The 24,300-nt window shown below is 36.9% G+C and overlaps 1 protein-coding gene across 1 annotated transcript in view; it reads left to right on the plus strand.

Annotated features, from left to right (window-relative positions):
- Positions 1–22,222, plus strand: part of synpra (synaptoporin a) — a 35,522-nt gene extending 13,300 nt beyond the window's left edge. Inside the window, exons 3-6 of the mRNA XM_079396537.1 lie at positions 16,938–17,062; positions 18,379–18,577; positions 18,823–19,014; positions 19,932–22,222. Coding sequence (XP_079252663.1) covers positions 16,938–17,062; positions 18,379–18,577; positions 18,823–19,014; positions 19,932–20,192 — 777 coding nt within the window. The 3' untranslated portion in view covers positions 20,193–22,222. The remainder of the gene's footprint in view (positions 1–16,937; positions 17,063–18,378; positions 18,578–18,822; positions 19,015–19,931) is intronic.
- The last annotated feature ends 2,078 nt before the right edge of the window (positions 22,223–24,300 follow it).

Below are 24,300 nucleotides of genomic sequence, written 5' to 3' on the forward strand. Positions count from 1 at the left end.
TCCCGACTATGGCAGGACATGTGGCTCCCGGATTGGGCTTTACAGCCACCTTCAATAGCACCGCCGACAGCAGCGGCTGTCTCAACATTCCAACAACGCATTCTAGAAGTGACGTCATCTTCGTAATCGATGGACTGCATAAGAAGAAGAAGTGTGTGTGTGTGTGTGTGTGTGCACGTTTTTGTGACAAAGGAAATTTGTATAATGACACAGGTATGACACAGGTATTACAATGTGAAGGTGACTTTTCAGGACATTGCCCCATGTCCCCACTTTTCAAAACGTTTATAAATCATACAGAGTGAGTTTTTTGGGGGGGAAAGTAGAAATGCACAGTCTCCTGTGAGGGCTAAGTTTAGGTGTAGGGTAGGTGTAGGGCAATAGCACACACAGTTTGTACAGTATAAAAACCATTACGCCTATGGGATGTCCCCACTTTTCACAAAAAGTGATGTAGGTGGTGTAGGTGGCTTTGAAGATGCATATACTGTGCACAAGTTTTTCATTGAAATGCATTTGTTGCCATTGATCTGAGATGGGTGATCCCGATATACTGTAAGGCACAATCAGTACAGAAAAATATGGACACCCTAAATCTAATATCAGATTAGATAGAGGTAACTTTTTGTTCTGTGCGTTCTTTATATTTAAAGGTCATCCAAAATAATAATGAGGGTTTTAGGTTTACTTTCATAATGCATTGCTTTATAGAGAATGACTTTTAAAGATGCAACTTCTCCGTTTTAGTGTGCAAACTGTCAGCTAACAGCCAAAGCAGCATACTATTAGCATGCTCGTTAACACACCACCACTAAAATAATCAAATCAAAACTAGAAGAAGCTGTAGGGAATAATCTAGATAAACTAGTCAACTTCTCTACTTGACTAGGATTGTTGGGCAACTATTTCTTTAGTCTCATAGTTTGTTTTTAAATTTAATTTAATTTAATTTTATGGAAATCTTGAAAAATTGAATATTTCAACAATATTTTATAATATGTAAAAGTTTTTAAAAAGACCTGGAAATTCGATTCGATTAAATTTAATTAAATTTAATTAAATTAAATTTAATTTAATTTAATTTAATTTAATTTAATTTAATTTAATTTAATTTAATTTAATTTAATTTAATTTAATTTAATTTAATTTAATTTAATTTAATTTAATTTAATTTAATTTAATTTAATTTAATTTAATTTAATAAACAATTACAGAAATTCCAGGACCCTCAAAAAGTGTGTTATTTTATATAATAGAATAGAAATGACCTGGACAGAATGAAATAAAAAGTTAAAAATTTTGAATTCTCTAGTTGACTAGATGATTGTTGAACAACTATATCTTAGGTGTTTCTCACAGTTTTTATTTTATTTTATTTTATTAAACAATTAAAGCAATTCCAAGGCTACTAAAAATTTTACATGATTATTGCCATAGAAATACCTGGAAAGAAGGAAATTTGGTAACACTTTAGAAAAGGGAACACATATTCACTATTAACTACGACTTTCCCCTCAATAAATTCCAAATTTTCTGCTAATAATTAGTAAGGTAGTTGTTAAATTTAGGTATTGGGTAAAATTAGGGATGTAGAATAAGGTCATGTAGAATAAGGCATTGATGTGTGCTTAATTACTACTAATAAATGGCTAATATTCTAGTAATATGCATGCTAATAAGCAACTAGTTAAGAGACCCTAAAATAAAGTGTTACCGGAAATGTTAACTTAATTAAATTTATGTTACTAAACAATTACAGAAATTCCAGGATCACCAAAAAGTAAAGTATTTTATAGAATTATTGCCATATACTGTAAATGGCCTGGAAAGAATGAAATAAACAATTTAACATTTTTAACTATTTGTTTTATTTCATTTATTTATTTCCATAGAAATGAGCAGGAAAGAAGGGAATTGTATTTTATTATTTTACAACAATTCTAGAACTGCCAAATATGAAAGCATTTTACATGAAGAAATTACCTGAAGAGAATGAACTTATAACTATGTTGTCATCGCTTTTTGGATAGACAAAGAACTTATTGTTTTACCCATTACATTTTTATGAAGTAGAGAATCCGAGTTTCTCTATAGGGATTTGAAGACCTATATAGTAAGCCACATGCACATTCTAGTTGATACCTTACAATTAACTTTTACCTTACAAGAAGGTCTTCTATTTCTGTGGAAGCTCTTCATCTTAAAATTGAAGCAAGGCATTCCCCAAACCCAAGGTCACTCACAGCCTCCACTGAAGATAGAAGCATGACACAGTTTGAAGTCATCTCAGTACTCTGAAACTGTGAAGACTGAAAATATTCTGGTGGGGAAAGACAAAGAGGGGACACCTCTCCTCATTACCAGCTCAACAGGTGCTATGCACATATGGGTTTCTGAGAGAGAAGCGTTCTTTTCTACTGGCTGTCGAGCTCCCACACACTGCTCACCTGTTTCACCTGTTGAGTCACCTGTTTCAGGTGTGAGAGACTCACCTGTTTCACCTGTTGAGTCTCTCACACCTGTCCATCTCAGTGAGTATAATACTGTCATAGAGAGACTGAATAAGCACTTTGTTGTTTGAAGAAACGTAATATTTGAACGTGCAAAGTTTAACTTGCGACAGCAAGAAGCAGGAGAGTCTGCAGAGAATTTCATCACAGCATTACATTGCCTAGCAGAGCATTGTGGATATGGACAGTTATACAGTGAAATGATTCGGGACAGATTAGTGGTTGGACTCAGAGATAAAAGACTGTCAGAACAACTTCAGATGGATCCCGAGCTCACTTTAGAGAAGGCTGTCATCCGCATATGCCAAAGTGAGCTGGTAAAAAAACAACAAGAGGAGCCGAAAGCCAACATCAAAAGTGGCACTGCAACAAATATTGACATTGTGCATGCACAGCAAAGACCTTACAATAAAGGATGAGGCATGATGCAGAATAAGAGACCTGCTAGGATAGCAGAGAAACTGACGGCATCAAAAAAGTTAATTCCGTGTAAGAGGTGTGGAAAAACTCCATCTCACAGCAAATTTCACTGCCCAGCAAAACAGGCATACTGCAACCTTTGTAGGAAAAAAGGGCATTACGCTAAAGTTTGCAGGTCCAGAGGCATAAGTGAAGTGAATATGAGCCATGAGGAACATGAGAGTGACATAGCATTCTTAGGCACTAACACAGTGATGCCCCCTGGCTGATAAAACTTAAAGTGAATGATTCAGATGTGCTGTTCAAAGTGGACACGGGAGCAGGACACAGGAGTGATTTCAGAAGAGCTGTTCAAGGAGAAAAATTTTGGTAAATTACAGAAAACTTCAAAGATACTTTTGGGACCAGGTCAAGAATCACTGCAGGTTAAGGGTTTGTGCACAGTAAAACCATAACTCAAGATATATAGGTGATCTCAGGATTGAAAATGGCTCTACTAGGAAGGTTGGCAATCCATGCTCTGGGGATTATATCGAGAATTGATACAGTGAATCTCGATAGTCTTGAGTCAGTTAAAAGACAGTTCCCTGATTTATTCCAGGGCCTTGGCAAAATGCAAGGAGAGTATGAGATATCTCTAAAGCCAGATGCCAAGCCCTTTTCACTGTAAACTCCCCATCGCATTCCACTGCCTCTAATGTCTAAAGTGAAACAGGAATTGGAAGACATGGAGAATCTAGGCGTGATTACCAGGGTGGAACAACCAACTGACTGGTGCGCAGGTATGGTTGTTGTTCCGAAACCCAGTGGCGCAGTACGCATATGTGTGGACCTAACCAAACTCAATAAAGCAGTAAATAGGGAAATATACATTCTTCCTTCAGTGGAACATTCTCTAGGTCAGCTCAAAGGAGCCAAAGTCTTTTCGAAATTGGATGCCAATTCAGGGTTTTGGCAGATCCCTCTGTCACAGAATTCAGCCCTTCTCACAACCTTTCTTACCCCCTTTGGGAGGTTCTGCTTCAACCGACTTTGTTTTGGGATATCTTCAGCCCCAGAACATTTTCGAAAGAGGATGTCACAGATGCTGGAGGGTCTAGAAGGTGTTCTGTGCCACATGGATGACATATTAGTGTTCGGAGCGTCCCAGACAGAACATGACCAACATCTCTTTGCGGTGCTGAAAAAACTGCAAAAGGGCGGAGTGACTCTCAATCAGAAATTCTAATTCTCCAAGAGGAGTGTGAAGTGTCTTGGACAGATACTTGATGAGTCAGGAGTTCATGCCGATCCTGAAAAGGTTTGGGCAATCACACATATGAGTGAACCAACAAACACAAGTGAAATGCGGAGATTCATGGGTATGATAAAGCACCTAGGGAAGTTTTTACCTAACCTAGCGGAGAAAACACAGCCTTTCAAAGATCTCCTGCAGAAAAAGAATATGTGGATATGGGAAGAGCCACAACAGAGGGCTTTTGAGAACGTTAAACAAGTCTTAAGTACAGCAACTGGGCTTGATCTGTATGACCTGAAAGCGCCCACAGTTTTCTCAGCTGATGCATCATCATATGGGCTGGGAGCTGTGTTGCTACAAATTCAAGGTGACAAACAGCTTAAACCCATAGCCTATGCATCAAGAGCACTCACAAACACAGAAAGGAAATGTGCACAAATCGAAAAGGAGGCTCTAGCTGTCACCTGGGCTTGTGAGCGCTTCTCAGACTTTCTGGTGGGTCTTTCTTTTCACATTGAAACAGACCACAAACCCTAGGTACCTCTCCTGGGTTCTAAAAACCTAGACGAATTACCAACACGTATCCAAAGACTGCGTATGAGACTCATGAAATTCACTTACACTATTTCACACGTTCCAGGGAAGAACATCGCGACTGCTGATGTACTCTCCAGAGCACCTAGAGAAGAAGGAGAAAAACCTGTATGAGTTGAACCTGTATGTGAATTCAGTTGTCACAAGCTTACCTGCTACTGAAAAGAGACTTCATGAAATTCAGCAACATCAGGACGATGATCCAGTTTTACAGCTGGTGAAGAAATACTCTCTAGAGGGCTGGCTGACCAAAAGAAGAGTTGAAGCCATGGTACAGCCATACTTCCAATTTGCTGGGGAGTTAACAGTAGAAAACAAACTGCTGTTAAAAGGCTGTCGACTGGTAATTCCGAAATCTCTATAGAGTGATATTTAGGAAAAATTGCACACCACACACCAAGGTATAGCTAAGTGTCGAGAACGTGCTAAGCAATCAGTATGGTGGCCAGGTCTCAGTGCACAGCTTCAGCAAAAGGTGGAGAAATGTGACATTTGCGCAAGCCATCGGAAGAACTTCAAAGAGACATTGATTCCCACTGAATTTCCTGAGAGACCTTGGACAAAGGTTGGAGCAGATCTGTTTCAGTGGAAGGACGATCAGTACTTGCTGGTGATTGACTACTTTTCCCGGTTTGTGGAAATAGCAAAACTGTCATCAACAACTGCTGCATGTGTTGTAACCCATCTCAAAAGTATGTTTGCTCGTCATGGAATGTCAGATAATGGCCCACAGTTCAGTGCGGAATACTTCAAGAAATTCGCTAAAGAGTGGGGTTTCTCTCACACAACATCCAGTCCCAGATATCCACAAGCCAATGGGAAAGCGGAAAGAGCAGTGAGGAGTGTGAAGGATTTTCTTAGTAAAGCAGCAGATCCATACCTTGCTCTAATGGAGTATCGGCCAACACCATTAGCCAATGGATACAGTCCTGCAGAACTGCTGATGGGCAGAAAGCTTCGCACTACAATCCCGGTCATACCATCAGTGTTGAACCCAGGCTGGATGGGCTTGAATCGTCTGAAAGAAGAAGAAAAGGTTAGGAGAGAGAAACAAGGAAAACAATTCAATAAAAGTCACAGAGCACATGATTTACCACAGTTACATCCAGGAGAGTCTGTGTGGATCGGTGACACTAGAGCAAAAGGGACTGTAATTACGTCAGCAGGGACTCCCAGATCTTACCTTGTGGACTCACCTAAGGGTATTCTTCTTTGAAATCGGAGTCACCTAGTACCCACGCCAGTGGCACCACCAGCAGGAATCTCAGGGTGTACACTGGCACCTGAACTGGAAAACAAGACTTCTATGGTGAGACCAGATGTTCTGTGTTCAGATAATGTTCCAGGACTACCCAACATGCCTGAGAAAAGATATCCTTCTAGGGAAAGGAAACCCCCCAAAGTACCTGAAGGACTTTGTACATAGTTAGCAGGTGCTATTGGGAAAACTGAGTGATTTGCTACGGGGCAGAATAAACCCCCACACTCAGTAGAAGGGATGGGTAGTCTACCCCACCCTTCTTAGTTAAAAGGGAAGAAAAAACATTCTGTCCATGTGGATGTAATGTGTATGGAAAGTTTTTGGAAAAAAAAAGGAGTGTACATGTTGCATAGATAAAATATTTAAAATGTTATAAGTAGTTATAGTGGGGGAAAAATAAAACTCCAAAAGTATTGTATGATTACATCCTGCTATTTGTGTATATATGTTCTTGATGTAGAGAAGTGATCTCAGAAAGGGGGATGTGGTGATATGGTTAACTACTGCCCCCTAGAGGGGGAGTGGGATGTTTGGACAATAAAGTTACATGTTATTACGTTCGTCTAGAAACTAGCACTAAAAGCCATCCTAACGCAACAATTTTCATCTGATTTTGAGTTTATTTCTCTTTTTTAATTCAGGAAGAATTTCAGCTTTGCGATTAGCCTCTCCTGACCGGCAATCGGATGGTTGGAGGATGCCCCTCATAAGGGTATTGCATAGGTGAAGCTGAGCTATGAAACGCCTGCCCCAAATTCAGTGTTTGTTTGTTTTTTCCTCACAGCTTGTAGACGTTATAGTTTTTTTTCAATTGCTAACATCCCTTTGTCCAATCTGTAGTCACATTTTCAAAACTCTAAACACAATTAACACAATTCATGTTGTTTTCACACAATATTCAGTCAATTAACATGTTTCTAAAATGCTTAAATGTTCGTTTCACACAAGCTTACCCCATACCAAAAATCATGGATCTTTCTGATCTTTTTAACAAATGCTTAAACACAGCATGACAGAAATTTAAAATATAGTGTAAAGCCTCTACTTCTGCAACAACGGCACCTTGAAAGAGCTGCTAAGAATTATTTTAATTACTAATAATTGAGAAATAGCTGATTCCAATCTTAATGAATAATTCCAAGTCTTTCCATACATGGCCATACACAATAAAATGTTGATTGGTTGATTGATCTCTTGATTGGTTTTGTTCAAAACAATACAGAACAACAAAGAGAAGCATAAAAAGAAAGAAAATGTTTGGAAGAGGGAGAGTTGGACGAGGAAAAGGACTGGTTGGACCAAGGATAGGAGTAGCTGGGCCAGGACTGTCTGGTTTGGTTCAGCTACCAAATCAGACATCACGAGACTACAGCACACAGTCAGGACTGCTGAGAGGAATATTTGTGTCCCCCTGCCCAACCTCCAAAATTGTTACATCTCCAGATTGAGGAAAAGGGTTAAGAAAATCACTTTGGACCCCCTGCCCACTCTCTTTTTGAACTGTTGCCTTCTGGTCAGCGATACTAGAACAGCCAGGCGCAAGAACAGTTTCTTAACGCAGACTATATTCAGCCTGAACAATTGTAAAACATTCATAACAATACATTGTCCATCATAACTGACACATTTATACAGAGAAAACCGAAAATTGTTCATTTGTGAACTGCACACTTGTAAATAACATTATCTGTAAATAAATTTAAAGTTTTTTTTTGTTTTTTTATCACTGACATTACTGTAATTTCATTTTGCCAGTAAAACCTTTACTGCTGCAATTCTGTAACTTTTCTTTTACATTCCATAAAGTACTGATGACCCTTCACTATGCTGTACACATACTGTCTAAAATTAATCCACTCACACACAAAAATGAACTTGCTGGCTGAATTATTATAATTATTGTTGTTGTTGTTCAATTTTTTAATGGACCTCATATTGTATGTTCTATACAGGTCGAACTGAGACATGATAAGTAATGCAGTTTTTGCAATGCCATTAATTGTTAGCATTTTGACAGTCTATGCACTATAACTGACTACATGTTCCTGTTGGATAGAAAACCAATGCTAATGTTTTGACCAAATGACTCGATTTTGAATCAAGCTTGCTGTGTTTTGATAGAGTTAGTATATGAAGACAAAGATATTCAGCATTTTGGAATGCAGAGTTTGTATTTATTTATCAAAATGTGGTTTTGGCCAGAAAATTAACTATTTGGCTAACTGTGTGATGTTGATATGTTGCTGTGTTAAGAGTTTAGAAAAAGTACTTTAAGTATTGGTAAACGCTTGTTAGCAATTGAAAAAAACTGTAATAAAACAACCTAATGAATAACATTTCAAAACGCCTCATCTTATGGGAAGTTTTTGCTGGGATGAAACATCTCAAATGTGTGAAATTCAGCACCAGTTCTGGTATGTAGAGGTGTTCTAATACACATCATGAGATTCTACTTCTAATTTCCATTACTTAGACATAAGCTTCATTGTTAAGGGTTGTAGCTTTTCCAAGTGACTTTGGCATGAGCAGGCATTTTGTGGTTAGCCTTGAGAAGGCATCATTGTTTTTGCCTTAATGACAGGCCAGTGCTGTCTTATATTAAAGAGCTGTTGCCTGTGGTAATTAATCATGTTGTTTATTAGCAGAGCTGGCATTTTCCATACATCTGAAATAGGCATCTACATAACATTGACAATAAACTCTAAAACGGTTATCTTCGTGTCATCTAACAGGTTCACAGCATACGTTTCAACAACGTTTACATTTAGTCATTTAGCAGATGACCAAAACTCACACCACTGGTTGTTTCTATGTCAGACAACAGAAGCAATCAAAACCAACAAAAGAGCAACAATATGCAAGCGCTATGACAAGTCTCGGTTAGTCTAACACAGCACATGTAGCAAGTTTTTTTTTGTTTTTATGAAAGAAAACAAGTAGAATAGAAAAAAAGAAAGCTAGTGTTAGAGGGTCAGATAGATAAAAAACTAATAAATAAAAATACGACAGATAGATAAAACAGAATTAGAACAGAGAGCGCTTGTCACACTGCTCGGGGAGCAAGGAGCGAGGAGACAAGGAGAACGTTCTATAATCCTTCTTTATTGAAGCCAACACACAGAACGTGGAACTCGGGGGTAAGACAAACAATACCGGACATGGAAGACAGGGAGACACAAGGCTTAAGAACACTAGGAAATCAAACGAGGAAGAACAGAAACAGGTGACGAGTAATTAAACACAGGGCTGGGGACAAATGAACTAATAATGACTCTAAACGAGGAAAGGAACAGGAAGTCCAAATAAGGGCATAAGGAAACACCAGGAGCACATGGAAACAAGACAGGAGACACAAAGTCTGACAGCGCTACAGTTAGAGGGTCAAACAGAGATGTGTTTTTAGACGTTTCTTAAAGATGGGAAGGAAGGACTCAACTCGGATCAAGTTGGGCAGGTCATTCCACCGGGAGGGAACAGTTAATGAAAACGTCTGTGAAAGTGATTTTGTGCCTCTTTGGGACACATTGCAATGTTGCACACAATGTCCTGCAGACGTTATTTCCAACCCTAATTAAAAACACCTGTCTATAATTGAGCAATTCTGAACACTGTGATAAGCTTGTTCTGTTGGAGGTAAGGTTGGAACTAAAGTCTGCAGGACACTGGCCAGTTGAAAAGTCTTGCTTAAAACCTCAATCCTGGTAGGATGAAACAGAACATTATTTATTTATTAATTTAATATTTTTGGTAACACTTTATACCAGGATCTCTTAATTGCTTATTAGAATACTAGAATATTAGCCATTTATTAGTAGTAATTAAGCACATATTAATGCCTTATTCTACATGATCTTATTCTACATCCCTAATCCTACCCAATACATAAACTTAACCTTACTATCTATTAATAAGCAGCAAATTAGGAATTTATTGAGGGAAAAGTCATAGTTAATAGTGAATAAGTGTTTCCTATTCTACAGTGTTACCATATCTTTTTGGTCACGCTGTATTTTAAGGTCCAATTCATCCTATTAACAAACCATTAACTATGACTTTTGCATCAATAAACTTCTAATTTGCTGCTTATTAATAGTTAGTAAGGTAGTTGTTAAATTTAGGTATTGGGTAGGATTAGAACATGGTCATGTAGAATAAATGCTTTATATACACAGCCAGTATGTTAATAATAAAATTAATACTGAGATTGGTCCCTATACTATACCATGCTCATCCTGTCAAGGGCAAATACATAACAATATATAATGAAAAGTCCTTCATTCCTATATGATATAATATTAGTTATATATTTTTGAAAATATATATTTAAAATGTAAAAATTATATATATTTTTTAATCATATTTTTACAGTTTACTCTTAAAGATAAAAGTCCAAATGTGCACAAGTGTTTGGAGGGACACACACTTAAACCTCCCCCACTAAATAATTTAAAACAAAATATTCTTGATTTTATCAAACTGTGGTTGAAAAACTGCATAACAGGGTGGACAACAGATTAACCGAAAAACTGAAAGTGCTATATTAGCTAATAACATTTTAACAATTAAATAACTTTCACAATATTAACATTATTTAAGACATTTCTTGGAAGTAAACCTAAATCAAGTCTAGCTGAGACTGTGTTGCTGATTATTATTGGTGATTCATTCAGATCACTGTGCCACAAAATCTCTCTGGACTATCTCGTTCATTTCAATGCATTTAGTATGTGTAAGTGACTTCATTGTGAAGTGATTTGGGGAGACCCTCTGTGTGTTTGTGACAGTTGAGCAGCCCCCCGTCCTCAGAGCAAAAGAGGGAGTGCAGGGTTATACTTAAAGAGCCAAGCACCATCCCTCTCCTGAGCTCATACTCCCCCTTCACCATCCACACTACAAGACGAGCAGAGAGAGACGAGGAGAAGATACATCTAATATGTTCTGAAGCTGGATATCTCTTTTGCTTTTAAATGTGTATGGTCATATTTGCTCCGGTAAGTCCTGGCTTCACAATCTCTGTATATCTCATAGCAGCCATCAGGTGTTACACAGTTATTTATTCATAGCGTTAAACTGACTTAATATTAATAATCTTCTATGGTAGTTTTTCTTGTAAGATGTGGGATTTTTGTTAGTTTTGTGTTGCAGTTTCTTCAAAAGCAACAGTAAGACTGCAGATCACCCATTCACTGGAGACCTTTTAGGTGCTATCATTTGCTCTCATCAATCGACTGAATCATTCGTAATTCAGAATGAGTGAAATGTCTATTTCTGTTAGCTTATGAATGAGTCATTATTCACGATCAATGAAATGCGGTGCAAAAAAGCGATTTGGCTTCCAGCGTTCCTCACATATTAGATGTTTAGAGGTCCTTGGATTCATACTGTATCTATGCCATTGTGAGCTTTTTTAGGTTTACTAGAAACTAATTTAGCAAGAATTTCTGTATAGTTGAATACATTGTAATGATTAGGTTGAGGAGGTTCATTCAGTATTATGTTACCATGGTGACATTCTGGCTATTAATTGTTGAAGGTATCATGTCTGAAACCTGTATCCTGAAGAGACTTTTAAAGTAATAAGCTAGAATGTAAAACTGTTAAAAAATAGACTGATAAAGGAGTGAATATATGAAAAAGTAGAGCAGGCTTTAAAGGTCAAGATGAATAGATATAATGTACTCCAGAAGAGCTTCTGAAGTCTGAAAAACTGTCCCTTAAATTTAGTTTTTCCGATATTTTCTGTGCTGATTTTGTGGACAATCTGTAAAATGTATTTAAATATGGTATATACAGTGCCCTCCAAAAGTATTGAAACAGTAAAAACAAAATTGCTCTGTTGGCTGTGGAGTCAATACATTTACAAATATGATTAAAAGATGAATATGAGACAAAACTACAGAATGTCACATTTTATTATTGGGTGATTCAACACAGATGTTTTACCAGCTAAGAAGTTCAGCACTTTTAGAGTTCATCCCTCTATCTGATGTGAGCATAAGTATTGGAACAGTTTCCTCACAGGTCTTTCTAAGTGATCAGCTGTCATGTTGCATTAATTGTTCAGATATTAAAAGCAGGGAATGTGTCGTAACAATTATATCCATTACTTCTGCATTCTGAATCTTGCATTCGATGATGACACACAGATGAGGGAGCTGACTTTGAGAGAAAAGCAAGCAATTTGGATGCTAAAAGAAAAGAGGAAGTCAATTAGAGCTAAGGCAAAAATAAAGGGCATGGAGAAATCAAGAGTTTGGAAACCACCAGCAACCAACAAGGACCTGATTGGCTGAGAAAACAACAGTAGCTGATGACAGACAAATCATAAAAGCTGTGAAAATTAACCCTAAAAGATGTGTCTGTAAAATCACCAACAACTTCCAGGAAGCTGGGGTGATGCTCTGACAATCTACTGTCCTCAGGAGACTTTGACACAGAATTACAGATGCTACACAGCAAGATGCAAACCTCTGACCAGCACCAAATATAGAAAGGCAAGATTAGAGTTTGCAAAAAAGCACAAAAGTGAGCCAGAAGAGTTTTGTAACTGTGTTTATGGACCGATGAGACAAAGATGAACCTTTATCTAAGTGATGGGAAAGTAAAAATGTGGAGAAAAAAAGGGAACTGCAAATGATCCCAAGCATACAGCCTCATCTGTAAAGCATGGTGGAGGTGGTGTCATGGCATGGGCATGCATGGCTGTCTCTGGAACAGGCCCTCTCAACTTTACTGATGACTTAATGTATGATGGCAGTAGCTGAATGAATTTGGAAGGGTACAAAACCATCTTGCCTACCAATATTCAAGAAAATGCCACCAGATTCATTGGGAAGTGCTTCATATTGCATCAGGACAATCACCCAAAACACCACCACAACACTTTCACCAGCTGAAGAGGAGAGTAAAGGCAGAAACTCCCCAAAACAAGCAACAATTGGGATTGGCTGCATTAAAGGCTGGGAAAAGTATTTCAAAGGATGAGACCAAGAGTCTGGTGATGTCTATGGGTCACAGACTCACTGCTGTGATTGTGTGCAAGGGATCTGCAACTAAATAATAGCTTTTAATCTTTTATATCTGCCTTATGTTCAACTGTCCCAATACTTATGCTCACATCAATGAGTGGGATGAACTCTAAAAGTGCTGTTCTTTTTATTTGGTAAAACATGTATGTGTTGAAATGGCTAATAATAAAATGTGACATTCTGTAGTTTTGTCTCATATTCATCTTTAATCATTTTTGCAAATGTCTTGACTCCACAGCCAACAGAGCAATTTTGTCTTTACTGTTCCAATACTTATGGAGGGCACTGTATTATACAATTGTATACACTACCATATAAATATACAAATCAATCTTTCAAAAGTTTGTGGTCAGTAATAATTATTAATGTTTTTGAAAGAAGGAAAGTATTTGATCAAAAATACTGTAAAAACAGTGATCTTGTGAAAAATGTTGACAATTTAACTCTTTTTTAAATTTGAATAGATTTCACAGTATAATGTGTGATGGCAAAACCTCAGCAGCCATTACTCTAGTCTTCCGTGTCACGTGATCCTTCAGAAATATTTCTGATATGCTGATTTGATGCTTAAGAAACATTTCATATAAACATTTCTTATTTCAACATTATATGTAGAAGCAGTTCTGCTTATTATTGTTTTGTGCAAACTGTGTGTACATTTTTACAGAATTCTTTGATAATTAGCTTAAAAGAATAGCATTTATCTGAAATAGAAAACTTTTGTAACATTAGAAATGTCTTTACTGTCACTTTTGGTCAATTTAATGTGTCCTTCAAAAAACAAAACTTTTTTTGAACAGTAATATGTTATTTGAATGTTGGTTTCCTGTTGTCCTGTTTGTTTGAGTGGTCTGACATAGAAACAACCAGTGGTGTGAGTTTTGGGCAGGATTGCCTATTCAGGTCTAAAAAATTTTGCCATTTCTTTTCGTGTTAGCAATTTTTTTTTAGGGAAAAAAGTTTATATTCTGGTTGTTCTTAAATAAATAAATTTTGAGCGCTATATCGATCATTACACTTTCATTTTTTCACATTATGCTCTCTCTTGAATTTTGAAGATATGCTCATCATTGATTTGTTTTCAGGCTTTCAGTCTTGTATATCTGCAGAATGACTTGTATATGGGTTCACTGAGATGTATTACCTCCTACAGAGAGCCCATTCTCATATCAGTGTCCCAGAAATGTGTTTTATGCCAGTGCGTTTGGCTCTCAGACAGCTTGAGCATGTGCTTAATAAGACTAGCCTTCACAATAGATCCATGGCCTAAATAAAAAGGGGTAATGGACGTATAAAAAGAAAAATAGAGAGAAGGAATGGGACAGAGGCGGGGGACATGCAGGTATCTGGAGAGGTTGTGTAAAAGTGTTAACGGCAAGATGGTGGTTTCTCTATTATGAAAGATACTCAGGCATCATGGTTTCACTCAGAGTTCACAAACATCCTTCGCAAATGTGCTTGACACCTCCGGATGAGAATTCATTACTTGTTTACAGTGGCTTGGACTTAACTGAAATTGACCAGTCTCATATTACTGCTGCTAATCCAGTGTCTAAATAAAGAATGGTGATTAGAGCAACTCTACTAGTTAGACAATGTCCCTTTATGCACTTTTCTCTTTATAACATCAACGTGGAATTTGTGTAATGTAATGAATGCTCGTGACGTCATTTCAGGTCGGGCAATTTATTACAAAAACTCTTTTTTTTCCTTTTGTAATTAGACTTATGGTAATATCTCATGAAAAAGAGTTTGTTATCTGAAAAGATGTGTCACGTCTCTGTTACGTTAAAACTAGTCTCAGCCTCAGACGTCACCCCCACAGAACATTGGCTAAACGTCTGATGCATATGGCACACTTCTTTGGAAACACTTCAAGAATGTCGAAGTCGTCACCAGACTGGTTCAAGAGGTCCTTCTATATAAAAAAGATGTCCACATATTTTAGTAGGCCTATAACGTTTATACTCTGTCATGTAGGCCTATAGCACATAGAGTGAGAACGAAAAATAATATTTGATTCATGAACGAATTATTGACAGAACTATACGACTATTATGGTAAAATAAAGACAATATAACCCATTCTTTTTCATAAAGAACAAACAAAATTGTAATTAGTAGATTTGTATTTCCAAAACAAATCAATTAATTTACATTTAATGCTTTAATGCCAGCCCCACTTTGCACAAGCATTAAAATCCAATACTGCGCATGCGCGTCAAACATCCACTACGTATTGGATCTGATCCAGTACGTCATCGTGCTACAGGCTGCAGCGAGGACAAACTCGACTGGTTGAATTAAACCGGATGTCTGGGAGACGCGAGTGTCGCCTTTATTTTCGGTCCGCCGGGAAACAAAGATGCCGTGGCGCCAAACCCCCTCATGAAAGAAGAAAGCCGTCGTCTTTACAAATGTGACGACGAACACTTATCAGGGTCAACTAAACGCTGGATTTTCAAAAGTATGTGAAATATTTAAAGTTAAGTTAAAGAATCTTTAAAATACATGCGAGAGTTTCACACACCAGTCTGTTATTGTGGTGACATGTCCACGCCTCGAAACGTGATGCTGAACGAAGCAAACTATGATTGGTTGTTTGACATGTCGGTCAAACGGCCTCATGGGCGGGCCTTGGCCAATGAAAGCTGCCATATATTCCAGACCTTCAGCCGTCAGTCAAAAGGTCTGGCTACGTGAGACTAGGTTAAAACTAGCCTATAGCACCAATGACCATATGAGAGATTAGGATATTGATGTAAGATTCCAAATTTTAGATTTTATTTATTCAACTGTTCAATAAACAAGTTAATATTGAATAGCCCAACTTAAGCCCCTTTCACACAGAGATTCCGGAAAATACACGGGTAATGTGTTCCGGCAATTGTTCCCGGATCGTTAGATTTTGATTCATTCACACTGCCAGTGATTTCCTGGAATCTGTGCGTGCGTTCACACACAACCTGTAAAGTTTGAATCTGTAAGTGATCATAATGCCTATGAGTTCGATGGTAAAGGGTGGAGAGTGTTTTAACTCTCAAAAGGTGAATTACACCTGTTGAGGGAGTTGACATGAAGGCTATATCCCTGCAACTATATGACCATGTCTTTTATCTTTTAAACGATCCAGAATGTTATATCCTTTAAAGATGCTGGACTTGTTTTGACTGTGAAAAATTCTATATTATGCTCAATGAACTTCACGAAAGACTTAGTTCTGTGTGAAATTATAGTGCAAAACGAAAGTAAGAGCATTATTGTTGTTTGTTGTTCATTTTTTTATTGTCAGATTATCATACAGAATGACACAGTTTTGACTGTCATGGTGTGTGCATGAACGAGTGTGAAATACCTATAATTACATTGCTTATTCTGATCACTTATATTGGGCACTTTTTTGCATTTAAAATCTGACTGTTGACAAATTATGTGTTTTTCGAGGGTATCGGTTAATTTCTTGATTGCTGTTTTGACAGTGTCTGCTTGCATATATTAATCATAGTTGGTAGTTCTCTTTAATGTATTTCCCCCGATTTGATCCATGGGGAATTTATCTAGCATTATATTTATATTATTATATTGTCGTCATTATTTCGTTATAAGGAGTTAAAAATGGCTTATCAACCTTGATTTACATTCTATCACATTATTTTGACAGTTAAAGTTTTGGACGGGTTTTTGTGAGTTTTTGGGCTAGTAGAAATCGTCCATCCAATCTGGCAACACTGACCTACTGGCGAAACAATGTAAACCACTGAAACTTGCATTTCCCGCAAATAAATATATTTTAAACTAATAATTTAGCCTATATTTTCATAAATTGATGAGAAACAATTATGTCATAATTCTTACAGCCTAACTGTTGTGCTTGTTATATTCCATCAGCTTTTTGCCATCTTTGCATTTGCAACATGTGGAGGCTACTCTGGGCAACTGCAGGTTAGTGTGGACTGCATCAACAAGTCCGACAGCAACCTCAGTATTGGCATCAGCTTTGCTTACCCATTCAGGTAAGGCTAATTTAAAGCACCCCTGCATATTCTCTGCAGAGCAATGGATATGGAGAAAGATAATTACCTGGCTTTAATTCAATACAGGAGCATTTGATTATGTGGTAATAGTTTCATCTTTATATTCTCTGTGTGCCGTCAGTTACAAGATTTGTCTCTTGGCGAGCACAGTTGGATTCAGTGTTTTAAATGGAAACATAAATCGCAGCATCAGAACTCATTTTTTTAAATAATTGATTGTGCTAATTGGGCTAATTGAGATGTTCAGGTTCAGTGTAATATAATTCACCTTTTATACACCTCTGTTGCTGTCTTTCATACTATCATGTTTTAATCATATTGATTTGTACACACACACAAACACATATACATTCATTCTAAATTATTTCAGTTAAATTTAATTGAAAATGAATTAAAATTACATGCATTTAAAACAAAATAGGATTTGAATTTTTTTATTATTTCATTTTGTGATATTTTGTTTGCGAAATACAATGGAAATTTAAAATTAAAAAAGGAGAAAATATTGAATCAGTTCATTTAGTAAATCACTGAGTCTAAGTGCATTCAGTGCTTTCATAACCCAAATGCATGTATATAACTGTTGATTATCAGATTACCAATTGACAAATTAATCAGTTTTTCATATTTCCAATGGCATTTGTCTGTGTGAATGAATTAATGGTCGATTAGAAGATTTAGAAGAATAAGCCATAGCTTCCATTTCAAGTACCTCACAGTATTTATAGCTTTGTCTTAAATATAAATTTTGTTTAGCAAAATTTTGTTTAGAGACAGAAACACATGCACTCATTTGTACTCAATAAATGAGTTGACACACACTAGAATCGCTCAGCAGATCCTGTCTTCATTGTTATCCATTTTGGTAACAGAGTTTAAGCCATGCACTGTCCATTTAAAGAACAGAAGGCAATAGAGTTCTGTAGTGAATCACCACTATAACTGAAAATGATTTTGACAGACTGGAATTCTTTTGTAGTCTCAAATAATATGTGTCCAAGTTGTTGTTGTTGTTTTGCCCTAAAAGGTCAAGCACACACACAAGATGCACACAACAATGTGATGCTTTGAAGTAGCCCTCAGGTCTCACTGTATTCAGTAGAGCTGGGCTTCAACATCATAGTTATCAAAGGAACACAAGGCAGAACTAGAAAAGAACTAAAGTAACCTTATGACAGAAAATATATATCTTATTATCCAGTGTTAGTTAGTAAATGCTGACACTGAAAAACACCTAATCTAACTGCAAATTGTATTAAAAAAAGTACTGTGTTTTTGTGCTTTGCATGAAACAGGTTGAACCGGGTGGAATTTGACGTGCCAATGTGTGAGGGAAGGAGACAAGAGCGGCTTTACCTGATCGGAGACTTTTCCTCCTCAGCAGAGTTCTTTGTCACCATTGCTGTCTTTTCCTTTCTGTACTCCCTGCTGGCCACTGTGGTCTACATCTTTTTCCAGAACAAGTACCGTGAAAACAACCGTGGACCTCTTATTGTGAGCCCTGGTGTTATTTTAGACAAGCTAACTGCTTGAATCTCTGTCGAAGCCTTGCTATTAGAGAAGATTAATAAACAAGACATGAGCATACTTAGCATACTGTAATTCATTCATACATGCAAATCATAGTAATTGAGAATAGAGCTTTTATTGTGTAATTCTTTCAATGATAAAGTGGTTCTTGAAATTAGCAACAGAGTTTGACCGAAATACATGTAACATGCTTTCTTGATGTTCCCCAGGACTTCATAGTGACGGTGGTGTTCTCATTTGTGTGGCTAGTGAGTTCATCTGCCTGGGCAAAAGGTCTTTCAGATGTAAAGGTGGCGACTGATCCAGATGAGGTGGTTCTGCTCATGTCTGCATGTAAGGTGCAGACCAACAAGTGCAGCTCAGTGTACGGACCCAGATGGTCTGGCCTGAACACATCTGTGGTACGGCATGGGTTTCTCAGATTACACCACTCTAGACACATATATTACTTGTATTTGGGTGTCTAATCTTTCATTTACAACACTTAAAGGCATAGTTCACCCAAAAAAGGTTAAGCCAAAAAATTACCCCATAATTTATTCACCCTCAAGTCATCCTATATGACTTTCTTCTTTATGACGAATACAATGGCGTTATATGAAAAAATGTCCAGGCTTTATAATGGCAGTGAACGGGGGTCGAGATTTTAAAGCCCAAAAAAGTTCATCCATCCATCCATCATAAAAAGTGCTACACACAGCTCCAGGGGGTTAATAAAGCCCTTCTGAAGTGAATACTACATCCTATCCTACACAAATGCATTGATTCACTGCAGAAGGCCTTTATTAACACTGTATGGAGCACTTTTTATTATGGATGGATGCACTTTTTGGGCTTTAAAATCTCGACTCCCATTCACTGTCCTAAAGCTTGGAAGAGCCAGGACATGTTTTAATATAACTCTGATTGTATCCATCTGAAAGAAGAAAGTCATATACACCTAGGATGGCTTGAGGGTAAGTAAAACATGAGGAAATTTAAATTTTTGGAGGAACTATCCATTAATAGGCACAAAAAAAATCTAACTATACTGTATGTGTTAAAATATTTTATATATGTCATGACTGATTTTAACATAATTATAAGAAATTATTTTTGAGCACCAAGTCAGCACATGGCTCAAGGCTCATCTGATAAACATTTAAAAATATTGAAATATTTAAAAATGTATTATAATATGCAATATTTAAAATCTAATTTTAAAACATTTAATAAATTAATAAATTTGAATAACATTTGAATATTTTATATTTTGTAGAACTGCTGAAGTTCTTTGATTTTTGTTGTTTATCGATTCATCACGGCATTTTTCCCATAGGTATTTGGTTATTTGAACTTTGTGCTGTGGGCTGGGAACATCTGGTTTGTGTTTAAAGAGACAGGATGGCACAAGGGAGGTGCAGCAAGGTACCCTGCCTCGTCCTCAGAAAAACAAACCACAGCCTTCAACCAGCAGATCTACAACCAGGGAAGCTTTGATCAGTCAGGAGGTGCTTTTACTGGAACAGGGGACTTCGCCCAATCAGAGTACAGCCAGGTGGGAAATGATGGTGGGCCCATCTCCTACACCAATCAGTAACGCCCTCTGCCTCTTTGTAATCCTCTAACACAGGGAAACCATTTCTAAGGGCAAAGTTCAACACTGAGCACAAGAGATGAAGGAAAAGATTAGTTTAACTGATAATTAATATGCATCCTTTATTTATAATTATATAAATAAATAAAGGCTTTCTTTTTTAGAATACTAATATGTTTTTAAAGTAAATGACAGCGATCCTCAGATGTATTGTATGGTTTTTGATTTTACCTGTCAGTAAATGTTACTGAAATATCACTGTTTACTGAACAAAGGCCATTGCATCCAAATGTGAAACTCAGTGCAATAGTTTTTGCAGGGAACTCTGCAAATCCATTGATTTTAATGGAGATGGCATCTGAAGGACGAGGAAAAATGAAGAGTTTACAAAAGTGATATTATGTCACTACGACCAAAAGTTTTTAGAGACAGTCCATTTGTAATCTAAATAGTATTTCTGCTTCATTTGAAACTGAACTGACGCTTTCCACAACTTTAAAATGATTCCTATTTGTCAAATGCTCCGTCAGAGCTTTTTCAAGTGTGCAGGTGGCCATAAAGTCAACATGAATTGATTTTTCAACCTATTTCACTTCCATAATGTGGCATATTTGGAGCCATAATAAATATGAAGTTGCTAAAACCATAGCTATTCCGTCATTGGTTAACACCATCATTCATTGCTACAGGAAAGTCGTTTCAGAGGCAGAACAAATTATAACCTTTTCATTAAAGGTTACAAAGAGAAACTTTTTTCAATCTGTTCTTTTAAGTAACATTCACAGATGACTCATCCACAGTAAGAGCATGAATGTGCATGACTTCTAAAGAAACAGTTTACCCAAAATTGTTACCTGAAAATGTATTCATCCCCAGGCCATCCGAGATGTAGATGAGTTTGTTTTGTTACTGGAACAGATTTTGGAAAATGTAGCATTATTTAGTAGTGAATGGGTGCCATCACAATGAGAGTTCGAACAGCAGATAAAAATATCACAGTAATCCAAACGTAATCCACACAACTCCAGTCCATCAATTAACGTCTTGTGAATGTCTATCCACCATACTGCTTTTCCTTGCGTCTAAAAGTCATCTATTCTGAATCAGGAGAGAAATGCACAGATTAAGCACTGTTTATGAGTGAAAACAAAATGAAACAAATACATTGGTGGATTTTGACGTAGGAGGATAATAGGTGATGAACTTTTTCACTGGAGAAAGTGTTATAATGGATTAAGTGTTATAATGGACTGTCATTTTAACCAGAAGCGTAAAACAGCTTTATTTCTTACAAACACTCTGCTTTTCACTTTCCACGATGTTAATTAAAGGACTGGAGTCCTGTAGATAACTTGTAAATTATCGTGATGCTTTTATGAGCTGAGCTGATCAAGAAACAAACTCATCTACATCTTGCATTGTCTGAGGGTGAGTAAATTTTCTGAATTTGTTCAAATTTGGGTGTACTGTTCCTTTAAGTGTACAGATAGGTGATGCAGGTGTTTGTAATTTACAGTATATAATAGAGATTAATTTGTCGGTATAGATGCTAGATTACTGTTTGTCGGGTTTCTGGATTTCTTATCTCCAGAATAATGTCATGCCAGTGCTTGTTGGTTTGGTGTATGCACTATTGCGCTGTATTGATGAACTGCATGAATTTGTGCCATATTAACCTTTTTCAGTTTCAGTTTCATTTCTCTCCTAACTAACAGGGCCATATTGTCTATTCTATTACCTTTATTTCAAGGTGATTGAAACAAAATCAATACTTAATTTTCTTACTTTCTTGTGTATTTTCTTATTCCTTATCTGTTACTTTTAAATGCATGAGGCTTTGTTAACCACAAAGACTATAAAGCAAGACAAAAAAAAAAAACATTCCAGTACATGTTAAAGTTCTTGTCCTGGTTGCTGTTGCATTTCAATGTGAATGAGTTTTTGTCTTGATATTTGCATTTTTGATCAGTGGGTGTGAATGCTTTAATGCATTTAATGTGCAAAGCCAATAAAGATATTGTACATTCCTCTAGACTGAACGTAATACAGTGTTTTCTGTTCTAGGAACCGTCATCGTATTGATGAATCCTCAGTCCACAACAATGAATCAGCTGTTTCAATAATATGGAGTAATTCATAGGAATTTGATGACTGTCTGACTGCCATTAAGTTAATAGACAAAGCCAGTAATCAGATCTAAATTTATCAGGAGCAGACACTTGCTCAGGCAGTACAATATACAAGTCTCTTACAATATCTTATTTCTCATTGACCTTGCTTATATAAGATTTGTGATGACAGTTCTTATCTTATGTCTATACAGACATTGACATCCAAAACTAAACCTATGCTGAGAATATCGAAAATTTGACAACTTAAAAAAAATAATAATAATACACACACACACACACACATCTAGTGGACACTGTTATATGTCAGTGACCCTGCTATAAAGTAGTAAAAAAGCAAATTAGGAAGTTTACTTACAGGCAGCAACATTTCAAGCTCATAAATGCAACTTATTCAGAGATACAACTGGCAAAGCTCAGGTACTTCTCATAGTGAAATGTGAGTGTCATTGTTCATTGGACTACCTTAGTGGGTGAATGGATCACCAATAGCGGGTCATTCTGACCTAGTCCTGATCTAATGTTCCTGTGTTACAGCACATTGGTTTCTTTTCATGTACACCTCAGTGCCGTTACCATAGCGATGGAAAGATGTGTCACGGCATGTTATAGTCGCTCTCAGAGAGACAAGCTATGTCTTTCAGAAAGGAAGAATAGGACTACCTGGAGTCGCATTTACTGGTAGAAAAGTAGAGCGTGAAAGAAGAGAGTGACTGGAGAAACAGGCACAAGATCGATTAGGTTTGTGACCTCTGGGGATTTATAATGCTTTAAAAACTAACTGCGACTGCAAAAAACGTAGTGCAGCTTTAACACATTTCTATCAGAGTATGTAGTTTATCTCAGGATGCAAATGCAGATTTTCACAGTATGTGTTAGTAGTCTAGTGGCAAACATGACTTTTTGTTTGCCTGTATGTTCCTCAAGAGGAAATAATGGTTACCTTTGACCGTTAATGACACTTGACACATTGTAAAACGAGGAAAAATTATCTATGTTTACCTTTTCTGATTGGACCAAACCTGTATGAATTTCTTTATTTTGCTGAACACAAAATTAGATATTTTGAAGATTGTTTGTAACCAAACAATTGACTTCAGTAGCATTTTTTCCCCCATAATATGGAAGTCAGGTCCATTTTCATTTTTTGGTGAACTTGCCGTTTTATGATGGATTATAGATAGATTATTTTGTCCAGAAGCGATGGTCACATGTTTCTTACAAACATGCAGCTTTCCACTTCACAAGACATCAGTTGATGGATTGGCTTTGATAGATTACTTGTGGAATATTGTGATTTTTTATCACCTGTTTGGACTCTCATTCTGACGGCACCCACTCACTGCAGAGTAAATGATTGGTGAGCAAGTGATGTAATGCTAAATTTCTCCACATCTGTTCTGATGAAGAAACAAATTCAGCTACATCTTGAATGGCCTGAGAGCTAGTGCATTTTTAGCAAATTTTCATTTTGGGGGTGAACGATTCCTTTAACACATCCAACAGCTTGCATGGCCTAAATGTTAAGTCATTTCAGAAAGTTATTACATTTACACCAAGGTTTACAAAATTTTTTTTTTAATTCACTGATGAATTATCAACAATAATATCCTAATGGTGATCACCTACAGCAGAGTACTGAAGGTGATGCAGTTGTTTGTCATTTAAAGTAAATAACAGAGATTTCTGTTTTCATCTGTAATTATAGATGTTAGTGGCAAACATGGCTTTTTGTGTGCCTGTATGCCCATCAAGAGGAAATAATGGTCTCCATTGATCAAGAATGACACTGACACATAGGAAAATGGGGAAAAATATCCATGTTTCCATACTATTTCTGACTGGCCCATTATCATCGAAGCCCTCGGCCAAACAACGTTAAGCAAAGGCATCCCTCGTGACAATGAGAGTATGCTGGGAAAGTTTTGTTTACTCAAAGAGACTAAATTCTCCCTGTTTATCTCTCAATCTGAGTCTGAGTC

This window comes from Barbus barbus (assembly GCF_936440315.1).
Source record: "Barbus barbus genome assembly, chromosome: 37".
Classification (NCBI taxonomy): domain Eukaryota; kingdom Metazoa; phylum Chordata; class Actinopteri; order Cypriniformes; family Cyprinidae; genus Barbus; species Barbus barbus.